The sequence below is a fragment of the Panthera tigris genome, chromosome B3 (genome assembly GCF_018350195.1).
Source record: "Panthera tigris isolate Pti1 chromosome B3, P.tigris_Pti1_mat1.1, whole genome shotgun sequence".
NCBI lineage: Eukaryota > Metazoa > Chordata > Mammalia > Carnivora > Felidae > Panthera > Panthera tigris.
In genome coordinates, this window is record NC_056665.1 from 87,785,509 (window position 1) to 87,803,270 (window position 17,762).

A 17,762-nucleotide genomic window follows, 5' to 3' on the forward strand; every position below is an offset into this window, starting at 1 on the left:
TTTTAAAGATGTTGATTAAAAACTTTACTTAGAAATCTGCTCCATCATAAGAGAAAAGAAAAACTAATAGTAATGATTATAAAAAGTCATAATAGGGGTGCCTGGGTGGGTCAGTCGGTTAAGCATCTGACTTCTGCTCAGATCATGATCTCGTGGTTTGTTTGTGAGTTTGAGCCCTGTGTCGGGTCTGTGCTGACAGCTCAGAGCCTGGAGCCTGCTTTGTCTCCCTTTCTCTATGCCCATTGCCCGCTCACACTCTGTCTGTCTCTCTCAAAAATAAATAATAAACATTAAAAAAAATAAAAAGATATAATAAAACTTTCAACTCCCCATGGAATTAGTTCTGCTTATTTGTATGTCCTCTTGACACATCCCTCCCATGTCAACCCTTCCCTCTCAAATTATACTAGTGAAATTACTAAATTAAAAAATAACAATAATTTATTAATCAGTATGCTATATTCACTGCTCCTAAGTGCTTATTTAGTAAAGGCTATGCTAAGTATGTTTATTTTTGTGGACTCAGTAGATATAGTTAAACACATTTTACTTTATTTTGGATGACATTTTTTAGACATGAAATATTGAATTTAGTTTTGTGTTAATTATCTTGTGACCTTGGGGTGCCTGGGTGGCTCAGTCAGTTAAGCGTCCGACTTTGGCTCAGGTCACGATCTTGAGGTCTGGTAGTTCGAGCCCTACATCGGGCTCTGTGCTGATAGCTCAGAGCCTGGAGCTTGCTTTGGATTCTGTGTGTGTCTCTCTCTCTCTCTCTGCCCCTCCCCCACTCAAACTCTGTCTCTCTCTCTCTCTTCCTCAAAAATAAAGAAACATTAAAAAAATTTTTTTTTTTAAAAATTATCTTGTGACCTTGGAAAGTCACTTATTCTGTAGGGCAGTCTCAAGTTTAAAACTCTAGCATCAGAAGCTGAGACCAGATGACAGACTGCTGGTTAAAGCTGACTTGTGCATTGTTTACAAAATTATGAACCAGTTACCAACATTTAAAAGGTGAGTTAATACAAAAATCTGAATTTTTGGGTTCTCTTGAAAAAGTAGAAGACTGTAATATATAGTCTTTCATTTTCACATGGCCAAAAAAACTCAAGGGGAATAGTGCTTGCATTGAATACACAGGAATTCTTCATTTCCCTGCATTTATTTCACCTGTTCGGCCTTTATAGGGCTTTAAGTTCATAATATTTGGACCAAATGTCCTGAAGACTTCCTGCCAGGTCTAGAATTCTAACAATCTTCGTGCATCTACTAAACTCCCATAACATAGTTTTGAAAAGCTGCAAGTAAATGGAAAATCTGAGCAATTTTCCAGTTAAATTTAGGTGAAAGGGTTTCCTTTTCTTTTATCTAGATGTTTCAGGTAATTGTTTCTATTTGTTAGTAATTTCAGTTAGATTTTGTACACAACATAACTTTCTTTGAATTGTTTGTAATAGAAATTAATACTTTTTATCTAGGTTATTTCATAATTGAGGAGACTCTTTGAATTCTAACATTTATCTATTCCTAACTAGAATGTTTCATTTATATGTGGAGTAAACAATGGAAATTACCTAGCTCTTGTTCAACAGGTAACTCCTGATTCAATATGCTCTGAGAACAACTCTTAAATTGCTAGTACACAGAATGAAAGCGTGGCTCAGCATGTTTGGTTTTCTTCCAAGGGACTAGATCCTATAGCCTGCGACATTGTTTAATTAGGTTTAATTAAAAGGGCGTAACTAGTACTTATAGCTTTGCAATAGGGCCCGCATAAGGGAAATCAATTTCTAGGTTGAGGACAAGGTTTACTGGTTAGCATGTTTCCAATGTTACTGTGACTAACATAGGAGCATTTGTTCTCCATTTCCTTTAAAGCAGGCCTAGATAAGACAGCAAAATCCCATGTCTTCTTGAGAACAATCTTTGAATGTCTTTTATATAGTTAAAACTATGTATTCTATATGAATAGACCATAAATAAAACATTCAATTTAACTTTTATCAGTTATCAAATTCAGGATATCTCTTTTCAATGGTAGATTTTTAAGAGGATACTAATGCAAATGATATTTAAGGAAAAAAAAATTTAATAAGGAGTGATGTCCATGAAATTGGATTATAGGTTGGTAGTCACAACTCCACCTACAGTACCCCTTTACCACACAAGTGTCAAAACAGGATCAGTCAGTGTTAAACAGAAGAGTGCAGGATGTATTAGAATCTGAAATCTTTCTCAAGGATATGGGGAACTTAGTAGAACTTTATTTATATGTTAAGATATTTTAACATGAACTTTTTAAAAAATGGAATTGAAAGATCTAGAGGAAGAGGTAAGTTTCTATATGACTATTAAGTGTACAAAAGAGAAATTAGGTTTGAATTTGGCACCGAGTTTAAGTTTTACTGTGTTTTTGCTACAGGGGAATCTTTTAGAGTTTTCAAAAACTTCGTTTATTCTTTTGTCCCTAATCTATGTTCCTAATATTTGGAATGGTAATTATTGAAAAATTGGAAAAGGACACAGACTGCTTTAGGGGTGGGCAAAAGAGTTAAAAAAATGTTTTAGGTTATAAATAAGTCTTGAAAGCTGAAAATGATTTTAGAATTTCCTGAAAATGTTCAGACATTAAGGAATTTTTATCAAGTAATACAATGCTCTAAATGCATTGCTCTAAGATTCTCTGAAATTTTAAGTATAAAATTTTGGTTATGCTTCTGTTTTGACTTTAATAAGCTATTAATGTAATTTAATTTCAATACACACTGACCAGCATATATGAAGGTTGTGTAATATCTTCAAAATGGAGAATTATTAAGCAATTTCTGTTTCTGATACCGATTGTTCCTGAAACTCCTTAGGCTGATGTGGCAAAAGAGAGCACTTTGAGTTCCAAAAAACTAGGCCCCATTTGGGCCCTCAAATCATTTGCTGTGAACTTGGCCATTTTTTTTTTTTTTTTTTTTTTTAATTCTTTCTGGCACAATTGTTGCTGCCAGCTTACATTAGGGAAATTTCCTAAGGATTCAAGATTTTGTTCAACTATTGAGTTTTCTCGGGTGACCTGTTTAGGAAGAAGCATCTGCTCCTTTTTGTCGCTTCCCTGAGGACTTGTAGAAAGCCGAGCTTGTTGAGGATTATCATTGCTGGCAAGGAACACCCAGGGGTTATCCTTTACACCTATGTCAGCTAAAAGTCTCCCACGAACAAATCCAGCCCTCCGTACTTTATTCAACATACCTAAAAATAGGGTCCTAAATTTAGAAGGCAAGGTGCTACTTTTAGCTGCTACTTTTTGCTCCCCTTCTGAGAGGAGAACAGCAGTCGTCCAGCCAAGGTCCACAGGGGTCTGCTTTGGCATTTGGGCAACGAGGAGCTCATAGAGTTTAAGACAGTTCTGTCTAGCAAGTGCTCAGGTAACTTAGGTAGACATGCGTAAACCGCTCGAACCTCCTCTGGGCAGTCGAGACCCGATCGAAGTTCTCTAGCGTGGGAGAGGTTAAACTCTGTCTGAACCACAGCTGACCCGAGACGCCTTCCTGTCCAAAGTCCAAAGTCCGGACGCGGTTGGCAGTACGCACAGGCACGGGCCCTGCAGGCCATTTTCTGACTGGAAAGAAGGCGGCTGCCGGTTTCCTTGGGCCAGCAGTGTCCCCAGGGGTACGATGCCGTCAGGGCTTCAGTGGGGGTGACTCTTGACGTTCTGCGAGAGGAAAGTGCTGGGAGCTGGTGTTTGGCCTGGCGTCTGCCCTTGGGTCGAGGGGCCGCGCCGCGCTCACCCCGTGAGGCTTCACGCCTAGGGATCTCCAAGAGAAGCCTCGCCGCTACTGCGGCCAGATTTTGGGGGCGGGGGGGAGAGTCCTGAGCCGTAACCCCACTCTTCTGGGCTAGTGGCCCACACTACAGCGCAGAGCCTGAGGCCAAATTCCACTGTCTCTGCCTCGAGACCCTCCACTTCCAAGGGTGGTCGGCTTGGCCAGGTAGAGCACCGGCCCCTTTAAGAACGAAAGGCAAGGACACGTCTACGGACCTCGCGCGAAGATGGAGGGGAAACTTACCGCATCCTGGCGTCCCCGCCTCCCCGCCTACCCGCCTCTGCCTGGCCGAAACCAAATCGAGGGGTGGACGGTGAGGAGAGGGCTAGTTGCAGGCTCCTGAGGGATGGGTATGGACCTCCGGATGTTCAGAACATAGAGTGTAACTAGAGGCGAGGCTTCCCGGTTGGAGAGCGTTGCACACTTGAGGCCTGTCGGCCTCTTTCTCTCCAGCAACCCCCCGCAGCCGGCTCAGCAGTGGTCTGCTCCCGTTGCCCGGTGCAGGTTTGGGTTCCGGACTGAAAGCTGTGTGTTCTCTGCTGCTTGTTGTGGCTCCGCCAGGCCCGGGCTGCGGCCGCTACAGCTGAGGCAGCCTTGGCGCCATGGAGGGGCCCGGGTCTGCACCTCAGTCGTACTTGGGTCTGGTCCTGGAAAAGCTACGCAGGGTGAGTCCAGGCGCGATCAGTGTTACTTGGCCCAGGGGTCGCAGGAGCCTCCTGGGGAAGGAAGCCGCCGACTTTGGCTTTGAGGTCTGAGCGGCCGTGGCTAGAGGTCCTGAAGCCAGTCCTCACCTGCCGTTGGGCTCGGGCCTGTGTCCGAGGCTGGTTCATAAGCGGCTTAGGTGGTTTTTTAGGTGATGAAGGGGACCAGGAGATCAGGAAGGTGAAAAGAGCATTTGCCTAGCGGGATTTTGCAAAGTGTGTTAAGTGTTTTCGGGTTCCTAAAACGATTTCCCTTTCCGTCATGTTATTTATTTTGAACACGGGTCAGTGACACGTGGTTCTCCCACTGTGAGAAACTTGAGGACTGATCCTCTGAAATGAATTCCTTTTAGTGCTGAAACTTCTAGTTGTCTTGAAAGGACACCTAAGCCTGGATGGGGAGTTGGGATTGTAATTCTGCGTTTTCTTTTACTAAAGAATGCTCTTTTGAGATACATTACCTCGACATTGTTCTTCGTTTCTTTCTGTGTGTGTGTGTGTGTGTGTGTGTGTGTGTGTTTAGTATAAAACGTCGTGCTAATGTAAAATCTGGAGATCTTGAACTCCCAGTGTTCAAAATTTCTATATATTTTTAAGATCAGTTTATAATCAGGTTGCATAGATTTTTCTCAAGTGTTTATCGGTGTCTTTGGTGACATGTTTTGGGGCACTTCTATCCCTATGTTTTAGACTATTTGCATTAAAAAAGTCTTAAAATATTGGGGCAGTTGCGATTATTGGTTTCTTGTTATCTGTATTAAAAATACTGTTACGGTATTCAGTCATTCAATTATAGCGTGTATAGTGATTTTGTGTGTGTGTGTGTGTGTGTGTGTGTGTGTGTGTGTGTGTGTGTGTGTGTGTGACAGTTCTGTGGAGAATCTAAATGGACTGAGTTTGGGCCTCTGGTATCATGCTGTCTGTTAAAGGAGAGAAGACAAAAAACAATACAAAGTAGAAACCGATGAAGTGCTTATCAAAGCATACACAGAAAGTGCTAAGGAAATTGAAGGGTGGGAGAGATTGTATTTTCTTGAGTGTTTAGGAAAGCCTTTCCAGGCTAACCGAGTAGCCTAAGCAGAGGAGGCATGAAACAACATCGTCTGTGCAGGGAACTCAGTTTTACTAGAGTACAAACTGGGCTCGGAATGATGTGCAATAATGGTTGCTGGAGACATAAGTAGGTTCCAGTTGATGTAGGTGCTGGAGAGCATTTGAAGAATTTCAGTGGTTAGACTTTCGGTTTAAATAGAGCTTCCTAATAGTAGTGTATAGATGAAATGTAAGGAAAACAAAACTAGAAACAGGGTGTAGGGAAGAGATGACAGAGTTGTCAAGTAGTGATAAAGAAGAGGATATTGAAAATATTTAGTAGCTAAGAGCCAAAATGGGTAGGATTTTGTCCGTTGGATGTGAAGAATGAGAGAGAGAAGGCATCTAGAGTGACTCCCAGGTTTCTGGCTATGGCAGCTTCTTCATTGACAGAAAGAGGGTTTATTGGAAGAGAAGTATATTGTGACATGAGTGATGATTTCTGATTGTACATATTTCCTTTTCTTCACTAAAAACAATAATCAAAACTTAGTTTTTATAGGACTGTGAATGGAGAGACACATGAGGAATTGCAGAATTCTTGCAGAATTTTTTCTACTGTGAATGTATTTTTACCTGGATGATTTCTTTGCTAAAAACTGCTATGCTCACCACATGGGCCTGAGGGCTAGGATGGCACAACATCGTTCTGCTTTTTAATTTCTTTTTTTTTAGTTAAAAAAATATTTTTTTGTTCAGCTATAGTTCACATAAGATTCAGTCTTTTATAGTGTCCAGTGATTTTTTTATCTTAAAAAAATTTTTTTTAATGTTTATTTATTTTTGAGAGAGAGAGAAAGACAGACAGTGGGGGGGGGGTGGTGGGCAGAGAGAGGGAGACACAGAATCCGAAGCAGGCTCCAGGCTCTGAGCTGTAAGCACAGAGCCCGACGTGGGACTCGAACTCATGAACTGCGAGATCATGACCTGAGCTGAAGGTGGACGCTCAACCTACTGAGCCACCCAGGTGCCCCTATAGTGTCCAGTGATTTTTTTTTTTTTTTTTGTATATTCACTATGCTGTGCAGCCATCACCACAATTCCAGAATATTAACATCACCCCCCAAAAGAAACCCTGTACTTATTAGCAGTCATTCTCAATTTTCCCCTCTTTCCATCCCTTGACAACTACTAATCTACTTTTTGTCTCTATGAATTGGTCAGTTCTGGACATTTCATGTAAATGGAATCCTGTAATGTGTGGCCTTTATGACTTCTTTTACTTAGCATACTTTCAAGATTCATCCATATTGTAGCTAGTAATAGTACTTCATTCCTTTTTATGGCTGAAAAATATTCCATTGTATGGATATGCCACATTTTGTTTTTTTATTAATTTTTTTTTTTTCAACGTTTTTTATTTATTTTTGGGACAGAGAGAGACAGAGCATGAACGGGGGAGGGGCAGAGAGAGAGGGAGACACAGAATCGGAAACAGGCTCCAGGCCCTGAGCCATCAGCCCAGAGCCTGACGCGGGGCTCGAACTCACGGACCGCGAGATCGTGACCTGGCTGAAGTCGGATGCTTAACCGACTGCGCCACCCAGGCGCCCCTGGATATGCCACATTTTGAATATCCATATAGTTAATGGACATTTGGGTTGTTTTCACTTTTTTGGCTATTATGAGTAATACTGCTGTGGGCATTTGTGTATAAGTTTTTTTGTGAATGTCTTCAGTTCTCGTGGGTATATACTTAGGAGTGGAATTACTGGGTCATATTTACCATATGTTTAAGTTTTTGTTTTCCATAGACACTGCACTACTTTACATCTTCACCAGCAATGTTTTAATTTTTCTACATGCTCTCCAATAATTTTTTTTGTTTGTTTGTTTTTAGCCACCTTAGTGAGTGTAAAGTGGTATCTCATTGTGGTTTGGATTTCCATTCCTCTAATTTTTTTTTTTAACGTTTTTTAAAATTTATTTTTGAGACAGGGAGAGACAGAGCATGAACAGGGGAGGGTCAGAGAGAGGGAGACACAGAATCTGAAACAGGCTCCAGGCTCTGAGCTGTCAGCACAGAGCCCGACGCGGGGCTCGAACTCACAGACCGTGAGATCATGACCTGAGCCGAAGTCGGCTGCTTAACCGACTGAGCCACCCAGGCGCCCCTCCATTCCTCTAATTTTAATGATGTTGAGCATTTGTACATATGCTTATTCACCATTTGTGTATCGTCCTTGGAGAAATATCTATTCCTTTCTTTTACCGATTTAAAAAAAGTTGCGTTATTTGCCTTTTTGTTGTTGGAGTCATGAGAGTTTTTTTAATATATTCAGGATACAGGATCCTTATCACATACATGATTTGCAGATATTTTCTCCCAGTCTGTGGATTGTCTTTTCACTTTAAAAAAATTATTATTTTTAATTTTTATTTATTTAATTTATTTTATTATTATTATTATTATTTTAATATTTATTTTTGAAGGAGAGGGAGAGAGACAGAGTGAGCGGGGGAAGGGCAGAGAGAGAGAGAGAGAGAGAGAGAGAGGGAGAGACAGAATCTGAAGCAGGCTCCAGGTTCTGAGCTGGTAGCACAGAGCCTGACAGGGCTCGAACTCACGAACCACAAGATCGTGACCTGAGCCGAAGTTGGACGTCCAACCAACTGAGCCACCCAGGCACCCCATCTTTTCACTGTTTTGATGGTGACCTTTGAAGCGTGAAGATTTGGGGTCCCTGGGGGCTCAGTTGGTTAACTGTCCGGCTCTTGATTTCGGCTCAGGTCATGATCTCACAGTTTTTGAATTTGAGCGCCACTTGGGACTATCTTTCTCTCCTTCTCTCTCTGCCCCTCCACTGCTTGTGCACTCTCTCTCAAAATAAATAAATACAGTAAAAAAGTTTTGAAGCACAAAGGTTTTACATTTTGATGAAAACTAATTTATTTTTTCTTTGGTCGTTTGTGCTTTTGGTGTCATATCTAAGAAACCATTGCTTAAAATGAGGTTACAGGGATCCTGGATGGCTCAGTTGGTTAGGCCTCTCTGACCCTTGATTTCAGCTCATGATTTCATCTTACGGTTGGTGGGTTTGAGCCCTGCATCAGGCTTTGCACTAACAGCATAGAGCCTGCTTGGGATTCTATCTCTTTCCCTCTTTCTCTCTGTCTCCCTCCCCCTCCCCCCCCCCCTCAAAATAAATAAATAAACTTCCAAAAAAAAAAAAAAGGTCACAAAGATTTACAACTATGATTCCTTTTAAGAGTTTTAGCTCTAATGTTAGGGTCTGTGACCCATTTCGAATTATGGTATGAGATCCACTTGTACTAGTAACATTTGTTGAAAAGCCTGTTCTTTCTTCACTGATTTATTTTGATACTGCTGTTGAAAATCAGTTGACCATAAATTTATTTCTGGATACTCATTTCTGTTCCATTGTTCATATGTCTATCCTTAGGCCGTTGCTAAACTGTCTTGATTATGATAGCTTTATGGCAAGTTTTGCAATAGGGGAGTATGAGTACTCCGACATTGTTTTCTTTTCTTTTTTTTTTTTCTTGTTTGTCTGTGTATGGTTATATAGCTATAGAGAAGGAACTGCTATATACCTTGCATTTCTCTATAAATTTTAGGATCAGTCTGTCCATTTTTTGCAAAAGAGGCAATTGGACTATTGATAGGGATTGCATTGATTTTGTAGATCAGTTTGGGGAGTATTGCCATCAGGATAGTATTAAGTCTTCTAATTTGAAACAGAATGTCTTTCTATTTGTTTAGAACTTAAATTTCTTTCAACAGTGTTTGGTAGTTTTCAAAGTATAAAGTTTGCTTTATTCCTAAGTCTCTTACTCTTTTTGATGCTATTGTAAATAGCAATTTTTTAAATTTCATTTTCAGATTGTTTATTGCTATTGTATAGAAAATAGGATGGATTTTTCTGTATTGATTTTTGTATCCTACAATGTTGCTGACCTTGTTTATTAGCACTAATAGTTTCTTATTAAGGCTTCTTATTTTAGAATTTTAAGATTATTTAGGATTTTCTGTATGTAAGATTATGTGATCTTCAAATGGGGGTAGTTTTAGTTTTTCCTTTACAATATAGGTGTCTTTGATTTTTTTTTTCTTGCTTAATTGCCTTGGCCAGAACCTCCAGTACAATATTGAGTGAATATGGAGAGAGTGAATATCCTTATCTTGGTCTTGATTTTATTTTAATATTTATTTATTCATATAATCTCTATACCAAACGTGGAGCTCAGACTTATATGACTTTGAGATCAAGAGTCACATGCTCTTCTGACTGAGCCAGCTAGGTGTCCCCCTTGTTCCAGCTTTGAGGTAAAAGCTTTCAATTTTTCATATTAAGTAAGATGTTAGCTGTTGGTTTTTCATAGATGTCCCTTATTAGGTTGAGAAAATTCCCTTCAGTCCTAATTTGTTGAATGTTTTGATCATAAAGGATGTTGGATTTTGTTAAATGTCTTTTCTGTGTCTATTGAGATGATTGTGTGATTTTTTTTTCCTACTAATATGGTATATAATATTGATTTATTTTTATTTGTTGAACCAACCTTGTACTCTGGTATAAATGGCACTTGGTCATGGTATATAATTCATTCTATATGCTGCTAGATTTGGTTTGCTATTATTTGGTTGAGAACTTTGGCATTTACATCGTATATTGATGTGTGTTTTTCTTTTCCTGTGATATATTTGTTTGGCTGTCATACTAGGGTAATACTGGCCTCATGGAATCAATTAGGAAAAGTTCTCTCCTCTTTTGTTTCTTGGAAGAGCATGAGAATGATTGGAATTAATTCTTTTGTAAACTTTTGGTAGAATTCACTAGTGAATCCATCTGGTCCTGGGCTTTTCTTTGATGGAAATTTTTAAAAAATACTAACACATTTCTGGTGAACTAGTAACGGGGGTAATGTAGGGAGAGGCAGAAATTAAAGGTTTGTTTTTTGTTTTTTTTTGTTTTTGTTTTTTTTAGAAGAGGTATAATCAGGTTTATTTAATACAGATTAATGAACAATAGACAGTAGTTTGGAAGGGGTACTTAATATGGATCAGAGTTATAAAACAGATCTGGGAAATGAGAATAGACATTAAAGGGTGTTGTTCTAGGTAGAAAGATCTTAGAAAGTAAAGATTTTTCATATGGGTTTTGGGTTGAACGCTGGAAAGAAACAGACCTGATTAGACTGCAGGTTTTTTGTTAAAAGGACATTTTTCTTTTTCTCCAGGTTTTTTCTTAAAAGGACATTTTTCTTTTTCTCCCTACTATTCTCCTTTCTGTGTTTGAGTAATGTTTGGGGCCTGGTAACAAAGAAAAGAATAACCCCATTGGGTGAGGATGAATAATGAGCTGACCCAGAGAAAGATTAAATACAGAAGGAATTGTAAAAGCCTTAAGCTGTTTTGTGCTGAAGACCTGCGAGGGAGAGAAGTAGTATAGAAAGGCCATGGTTACAAGATCATGGTCTTTGAAAGAGGATTGATGGAAATGGTTAACCTTTCCTGAGTACCTGTCATGCATGTTCAAACAGCATTAATCCCATGATAGATAAGAGAATGGAGCCACAGAAATAGGGTAGATAGAGGCATTCAGATTCTAAACCCAAAGCTTCATCATTGGTTTTCAAACTTTTTTTTTCTCTAAACTGCAGATTTATTCCCCCCCCCATGGGGAAATCTTAAATGGAACCCAGTATATTCTATACATAAAACCTAAACTGGTTGATAGCAGGATAAGAACACCTGAGCTCAGATTCTTTCTTTGGCCATCTCTCCTCTTATTCTCGGAAATCTGAGGCATCTCTGTAGAACTCCAGTTTTGAAATCATTGCATTTCACCATACTGCTATTTTTCATCACTTGATGATTGAAAATTGCCAGAAAAATACACGTGACACCTTCTGTTTGGTAGTCTGGCAGCTTATTTCATGAAATGGGTGTTAAGAGTGTTTACACATAAACCTGTACTTATGTTTGTGTCTTAGTTTATGTGGGCTCCTATAATAAAATACCACAAACTGGGTGGCTGTTAAACAAGTAACATTGTTCTCAGTTCTGGAGGCTGAGAAGGCCAAGATCAAGGTGGAGCAGATCCTGGGTCTGGTGAGGATATGCTTCCTGATTCATTCTTCTTATAACCTCACATGGTGGAAAGGTCAAGGGAACTCTCTGTGGTCTCTTTTATAAGGGCACTAATCCCATTCATGAGGGTTCCACTCTCATGATCTAATCACCACCCCTAAAGCCCCACTTCCAAATAACCATCCTACTGGGGATTTGGTTGCAGCATAGGAATTTTATGGGGCCACAAACATTCCACGTATAGCAAGCAGTTTGTAATCAACACTTTTTATCAAACGTGCATTTTTATAAGTTAATTTTCTTTGTCTTGAAGGTTGTGGCAGTGTTGCCTGAAGATATGAGACCAGGTCCTAATCCCTATGGTTTCCCATGGGAAATGGTAATATGTGCAGGTGTTGTTGGAGTTTTTGCTGTTCTCTTGTTTTTGTGGAGAAGTTTTCGATCGGTAAGTAACCAATACTAAGAGAATATTCATCTGTCTTCAGGTTGAACAATTAACATAAGAAATATATCTTTTGGGGCGCTTGGGTGGGTCCATTGGTTAATTGTCCAACTTGGCACAGGTCATGATTTCGCGGTTTGTGAGTTCAAGCCCTGTGTTGGGCTCTGTGCCAACAGCTCAGAGCCTGGAGCCTGCTTTGGATTCTGTGTCTCTCTCTCTCTCTCTCTGCCCCTCCTCCACTCATGTTCTGTCTCTCCTTCAAAAAGAAATAAACATTTAAAAAAAAGTTAAAAAAAAGAAATCTTTTATTTTAAGCAAATGTATTAGCCTGTTGTTATGTGTATTCCTCGTGTTAATATGTGGCTACTAGAAATTGAATATGGATTTAGAAGAATTTTTCTAAGTGTAAAAATGTTAAAGACTTTATTTGTAGAAGTATTCTACACTAATACCCTACACCTGTATTTCTTATTTATTTATTTAAATCTGTGTTTATTGTTAACAATATACTAAGAATCTGTGAATTTACCACTCAACTTGAAACCAAAACATGGACTATCACTTACATTAGGTGATCTTCCCTCATTTCATCCCCTTTTCTCCTTGTGCTAGAGGTAACCTTGTTCTGGATCCTGTGTTTATTATTCCCATGCCTTATTTTTTTTTTCTTTTTTTTTGGTGGTCATATCTACATACATTTCTCAAGTATAATATATAATTTTATTTGGTATAATGCCATAAGACATATCTTGGAATTTTTTTAGTCCATCCTCCGTTGCTAAGATTTATCCATATATTTGGATGGGGCTATGGTTTCTTCCATATTGAGTGCTTTAGAATATTACATTGTAAGCATATGCTACAGTTTATATGTAGATTTTATGGTTTTGGACATCTGGGTTATTTCCACGTTTTTTTCTGTTACAAATAAGTGCTGCTGTGTATATTCTTATACATGTCTCCTGTAGTATATTTGTAAGTTTTTCTTGGGAGTAAACTTAATGTGAGATTACTGGGTTATAGGGTATGTGGAGGTTTTACTTTGAAAAGATAATGACAAATTCTTTTCCAAATTGTCTATACCAGTTTACACTCACACAAGCAATATATAGGAGCTCCTAGAGATCCACTTGTTCTCTTTCTTCTCCAACATTTGTTATTGTTGACATTCTTTATTATTGCCATTTTGAGTGGGTATAAAATGGAGTCTTATCATAGTCTTGATTTTAATTTCTTGATCACCAAGTAGATTGAAATCTCTTAATAAATTCATTGGCCATTTGTATTTGTTCTTTTTGGAAATAATTATTCAGGTCTTTTGCCATTTTTCTATGAGTAGTTTAGATATTCTTGATGGTATCTTTGATTGATTATGAATATGCCACATTTTATTTAACATTCTGTTGTTGATGAATATTTGGGTTGTTTCCAGTTTGGGTCTACTGTGGAAAGTGTTGCTATGTACATTTTTATGGGCTGTTTGGGAAACATATGTATACATTTCTCTTGTTTATATAACTAGGAGAGAGATAGCTGCATCATAGCACATGTAGATGTACTCAGTTTTAGTAGATGTACCAAATTTATTTTTCAAAGTTGTCTTCATACTAGTTGACACTTTTACCAGAAATTAATGAGTGTTCTAGTTGTTTTCACGTACTTACTAACACTTGATATTGACTGACTTTTAAATTTTAGCCATGTTTGAAGGTATGCATTTATTTTCTTATTGTGGTTGTAATTTGTATTTCTTGGATTACCACTGTGGTTGCGCATCTTTTCATGTGTTAAAAGGCCATTTGTTTAGTTTGTACATTGCCTCCTCAAGTCTTTTGTCCATTTTCCATTTCCTTTTTCCTTTTTCTGTTTTAAATGTTTATTTATTTATTTTGGGGGTACAGAGACAGAGGAAGAGAGAATTCCAAGCAAGCTCTGTGCTGTCATGACCTGATCCAAAATCAAGAGTTGGATGCCTAACCAACTGAGCACACCTGTTTTTTTTTTCCTTTTTAAAATATTTTTCATAATTTCTTTGTTTTTGTCTAAGTATACTTGACATGTAACATTTTCTCCATCTAAGGTGTACACATGTTAATGTTATAAATGTTGATACATTTATATATTATAATTTCCATTTTAGTGATAATTAGCACCTCTGTTACATTATGTGTTAATTTTTTTCTAGTGGTTGGAATAATTAAGTTCCAGTCTTTTAGCAGATTTGATGATTATAATACAGTGTTGTTTATAGTTACTATACTGTGCATTAGATCTCTGGGCTTATTTGCTACTAGTTGTGAGTTTGTACCTTTTAAGCTATTCTTGTTGCCAGTGTCGCAGTATGAGACATCGTTTCATCTTCCTTACCATGTTTTTGTTTGCTCATCAGAGAACAGAAATTCTTTGAAAATTTTGCATTTAACATGTCCTTGATCCATCTTGAATGTAATTTTTTGCCTGGAATGGGGTAAAGATTCGGTCTAATTTTAACTCCAAGATACAACCATTTTCCTGCTCATCTGCCATGCCACATATTAAGAGTTCAAATGCATGGACTGTGTAGATTTTTTTTTTTTTAATTCTTTTCCACTGATTACTGTTGAGAGCAGATACATGTATATCATTCTGTATCTCATCAATTAGGGGAAGACTAATTTGTGTTGTTCATGTATTATATTCTTGTTCTTTTCTTGTTTCCTTTCTTTTATCTATCAAGAATGAAGAGAATTTGACTGAATTTCACTCTCTTGATAGATTTATAATTTTTTTGTAGTTCTGCAATTGTTGCTTAACATATTTTGAGCATATTTTATAAGATGGATACATGTTTAGAATTGCTATATCTCTTATTGGTGGATTGAACCTTTTGTCAGTATCTGGTAACTCTCTTTAATGTTAGTGATTCTTTTGTCTTAAGGTTTCTTTTATCTCTCATTTTTATAGCCATAGCAACTTTTTTGGTGATATTTGATAGGTCTTTTTCTGTCCTTGTACATTTTAGCCTTTCTATGGTCTTCTATTTAATGTGCATCCTGTGTAAATTTCTTTCTTTTTTTTTAAGTTTATTTATTTTGAGAGAGAGAGAGGGAGAGAGGGGGGAGGGACTGGGGGGAGAGAGAGAGAGAGAGAGCGTGCATGGGTGAGCATGCGGGGAAGGGGCAGAGAGAGAATTCTAAGCAGGCTCCACATTTCAGTGCAGAACCTGATGCCAGACTGGAACTCATGAGTCATAAAGTCATGAGCCTTTCAGCAAAGTGACAGGATATAAAACCAATGCACAGAAATCGGTTGCATTCCTATACACCAACAATGAAGCAATAGAGAAATCAAGGAATCGATCCCATTTGCAATTGCACCAAAAACTATAAACTATTTAGGAATAAATCTAACCAAAGAGGTGAAAAATCTACACACTGAAAACTATAGAAAGCTTATGAAGGAAATTGAAGAAGACACACAAAAAAAGGAGAAATATTCCATGTTCCTGGATAGGAAGAACACATATTATTAAAATGTCAATACTACCCAAAGCAATCTATGTATTCAATGCAATCCCTATCAAAATAACACCAGCATTCTTCATAGAGGTAGAACAAACAATCCTAAAATTTGTATGGAACCAGAAAAGACCCCAAATAGCCAAAGCAATCTTGAAACAGAAAACCAAAGCAGGAGGCATCACAAGCCCAGACTTCAAGCTGTATTACAAAGCTGTAATCATCAAGACAGTTCGCTACTGGCACAAAAACAGACACTCAAATCAATGGAACAGAACAAAGAACCCAGAAATGGACCCACAAATGTATGGCCAACTAATCTTTGACAAAGCAGGAAAGAATATCCAATGGAATGAAGACAGCTTCTTCAGCAAGTGGTGCTGGGAAAACTGGACAGGGCATGCAGAAAAATGAACCTGGACCACTTTCTTACACCATACACAAAAATAAATTCAAAATGGATGAAAGACCTAAATGTAAGACAGGAAGCCATTAAAATCCTTGAGGTGAAAGCAGGCAAGAACCTCTTTGACCTTGGCTGCAGCAACTTCGTATTCAACATGTCTCCGGAGGCAAGGGAAACAAAAGCAAAATTGAACTATTAGGACCTCATCAAAATTAAAAGCTTCTGCACAGTGAAGGAAATATTCAGCAAAACTAAAAGGCAACTGAGAGAATGGGAGAAGATATTTGCAAATAACATATCAGATAAAGGGTTAGTCTCCAAAATCTATAAAGAACTTATCAAACTCAACACCCAAAAAACAAATAATCCAGTGAAGAAATGGGCTAAAGACATGAATAGACACTTCTCCAAAGAAGACATCCAGATGGCCAACTGACACATGAAAAACTGCTCAACATCAGTCATCATCAGGGAAATACAAATCAAAACCACAATGAGATACCACCTCACACCTGCCAGAATGGCTAACATTAACAACCCAAGCAACAACAGATGTTGGCGAGGATGCGGAGAAAGAGGATCTCTTTTGCACTGCTGGTGGGAATGCAAACGGATACAGCTACTCTGGAAAACAGTATGGAGGTTCCTCAAAAAATTAAAAATAGAATTACCCTATGACCCAGCAATTGTACTAGTAGGTATTTATGCAAGGGATACAGATATGCTGTTTCGAAGGGACACATGCACCCCAGTGTTTATAAGCAGCACTATCAACAATAGCCAAAGTATGGAAAGAACTCAAATGTCCATCAATGGATGAATGGATAAAGAAGATGTGTACAATGGCAATCAAAAGGAATGAAATCTTGCCATTTGCAACTATGTTGATGGAACCAGAGGGTATTATGCTAAGCGAAATTAGTCAGAGAAAGACAAATATCATATGACTTCACTCATATGAGGACTTTAAGATACAAAACAGCTGAACATAAGGGAGAGGAAGCAAAAATAATATAAAAACAGGGAAAGAGACAAAAACATAAGAGACTCTTAAATATGGAGAACAAACAGAGGGTTACTGGAGGGGTTGTGGAAGGGGGGATGGGCTAAATGGGTAAGGGGCATTAAGGAATCTACTACTGATATCATTGTTGCACTAGATCCTAACTAACTTGGATGTAAATTAAATGAATAAATTAACAATTAAAAAAAAAATCATGAGCCTGATGATCTGAGCCAAAATAAAGAGTCTGATGCTTAACTGTTTGAGCCAACCAGGTACCTCTGTAAATTTCTTTTATGTCTATTCTGGCAATCTCTTGTTTTTTCACTGTATAGTCTGTCTACATATGTTATGATTATTGATATATTTGGACTAAATTCTTTCAGCTTTGTTTATTCCACTTTTTATGTTTAAATTCTTTTACATTGGTAAGTAAATCTTTTTACAGTGAAGACAAGAACCTTAACATACTCTCACATCCATTGGTTTCTTTCACTTTACTACTCAGATATATTTCTTCTTTTCTTTGTTTTTAACTTTCTCCTCTACTCTGTCCCTATCCCTTACAAACCACAAAAATTATTGCCAAGATACTTGGCTCTTACTTGATGTATCTCTTGAGGGTCTCCTGGATTTACTTCTTCCCATATTTGAATGCTTCTTTCAAAATTGTTTTTAGTGTAGATCTTTGCATGGCAAACCTTCTGTGACTTTATTTTGAGTGCTTGAGGATATTTGAATTAAGTCCTCACTTGGA

General features: G+C 38.1%; 1 protein-coding gene across 5 annotated transcripts in view; it reads left to right on the forward strand.

The window, feature by feature from the left end:
- The first annotated feature begins 2,208 nt into the window (after nucleotides 1–2,208).
- LOC102972401 (melanoma inhibitory activity protein 2) overlaps nucleotides 2,209–17,762 on the forward strand; it is an 83,126-nt gene continuing 67,572 nt past the window's right edge. For 2 of the 5 annotated variants that reach the window (XM_042989594.1, XM_042989597.1), the window contains exons 1-2: nucleotides 2,209–2,329; nucleotides 11,971–12,102. In XM_042989594.1, the coding sequence (XP_042845528.1) occupies nucleotides 2,303–2,329; nucleotides 11,971–12,102 (159 nt within the window). In that variant the 5' untranslated portion in view covers nucleotides 2,209–2,302. Of the gene's footprint in view, nucleotides 2,330–3,390; nucleotides 3,414–4,328; nucleotides 4,478–11,970; nucleotides 12,103–17,762 lie in introns of those variants that run through there. The other 3 variants (XM_042989593.1, XM_042989596.1, XM_042989595.1) reach the window with 2 other exon arrangements.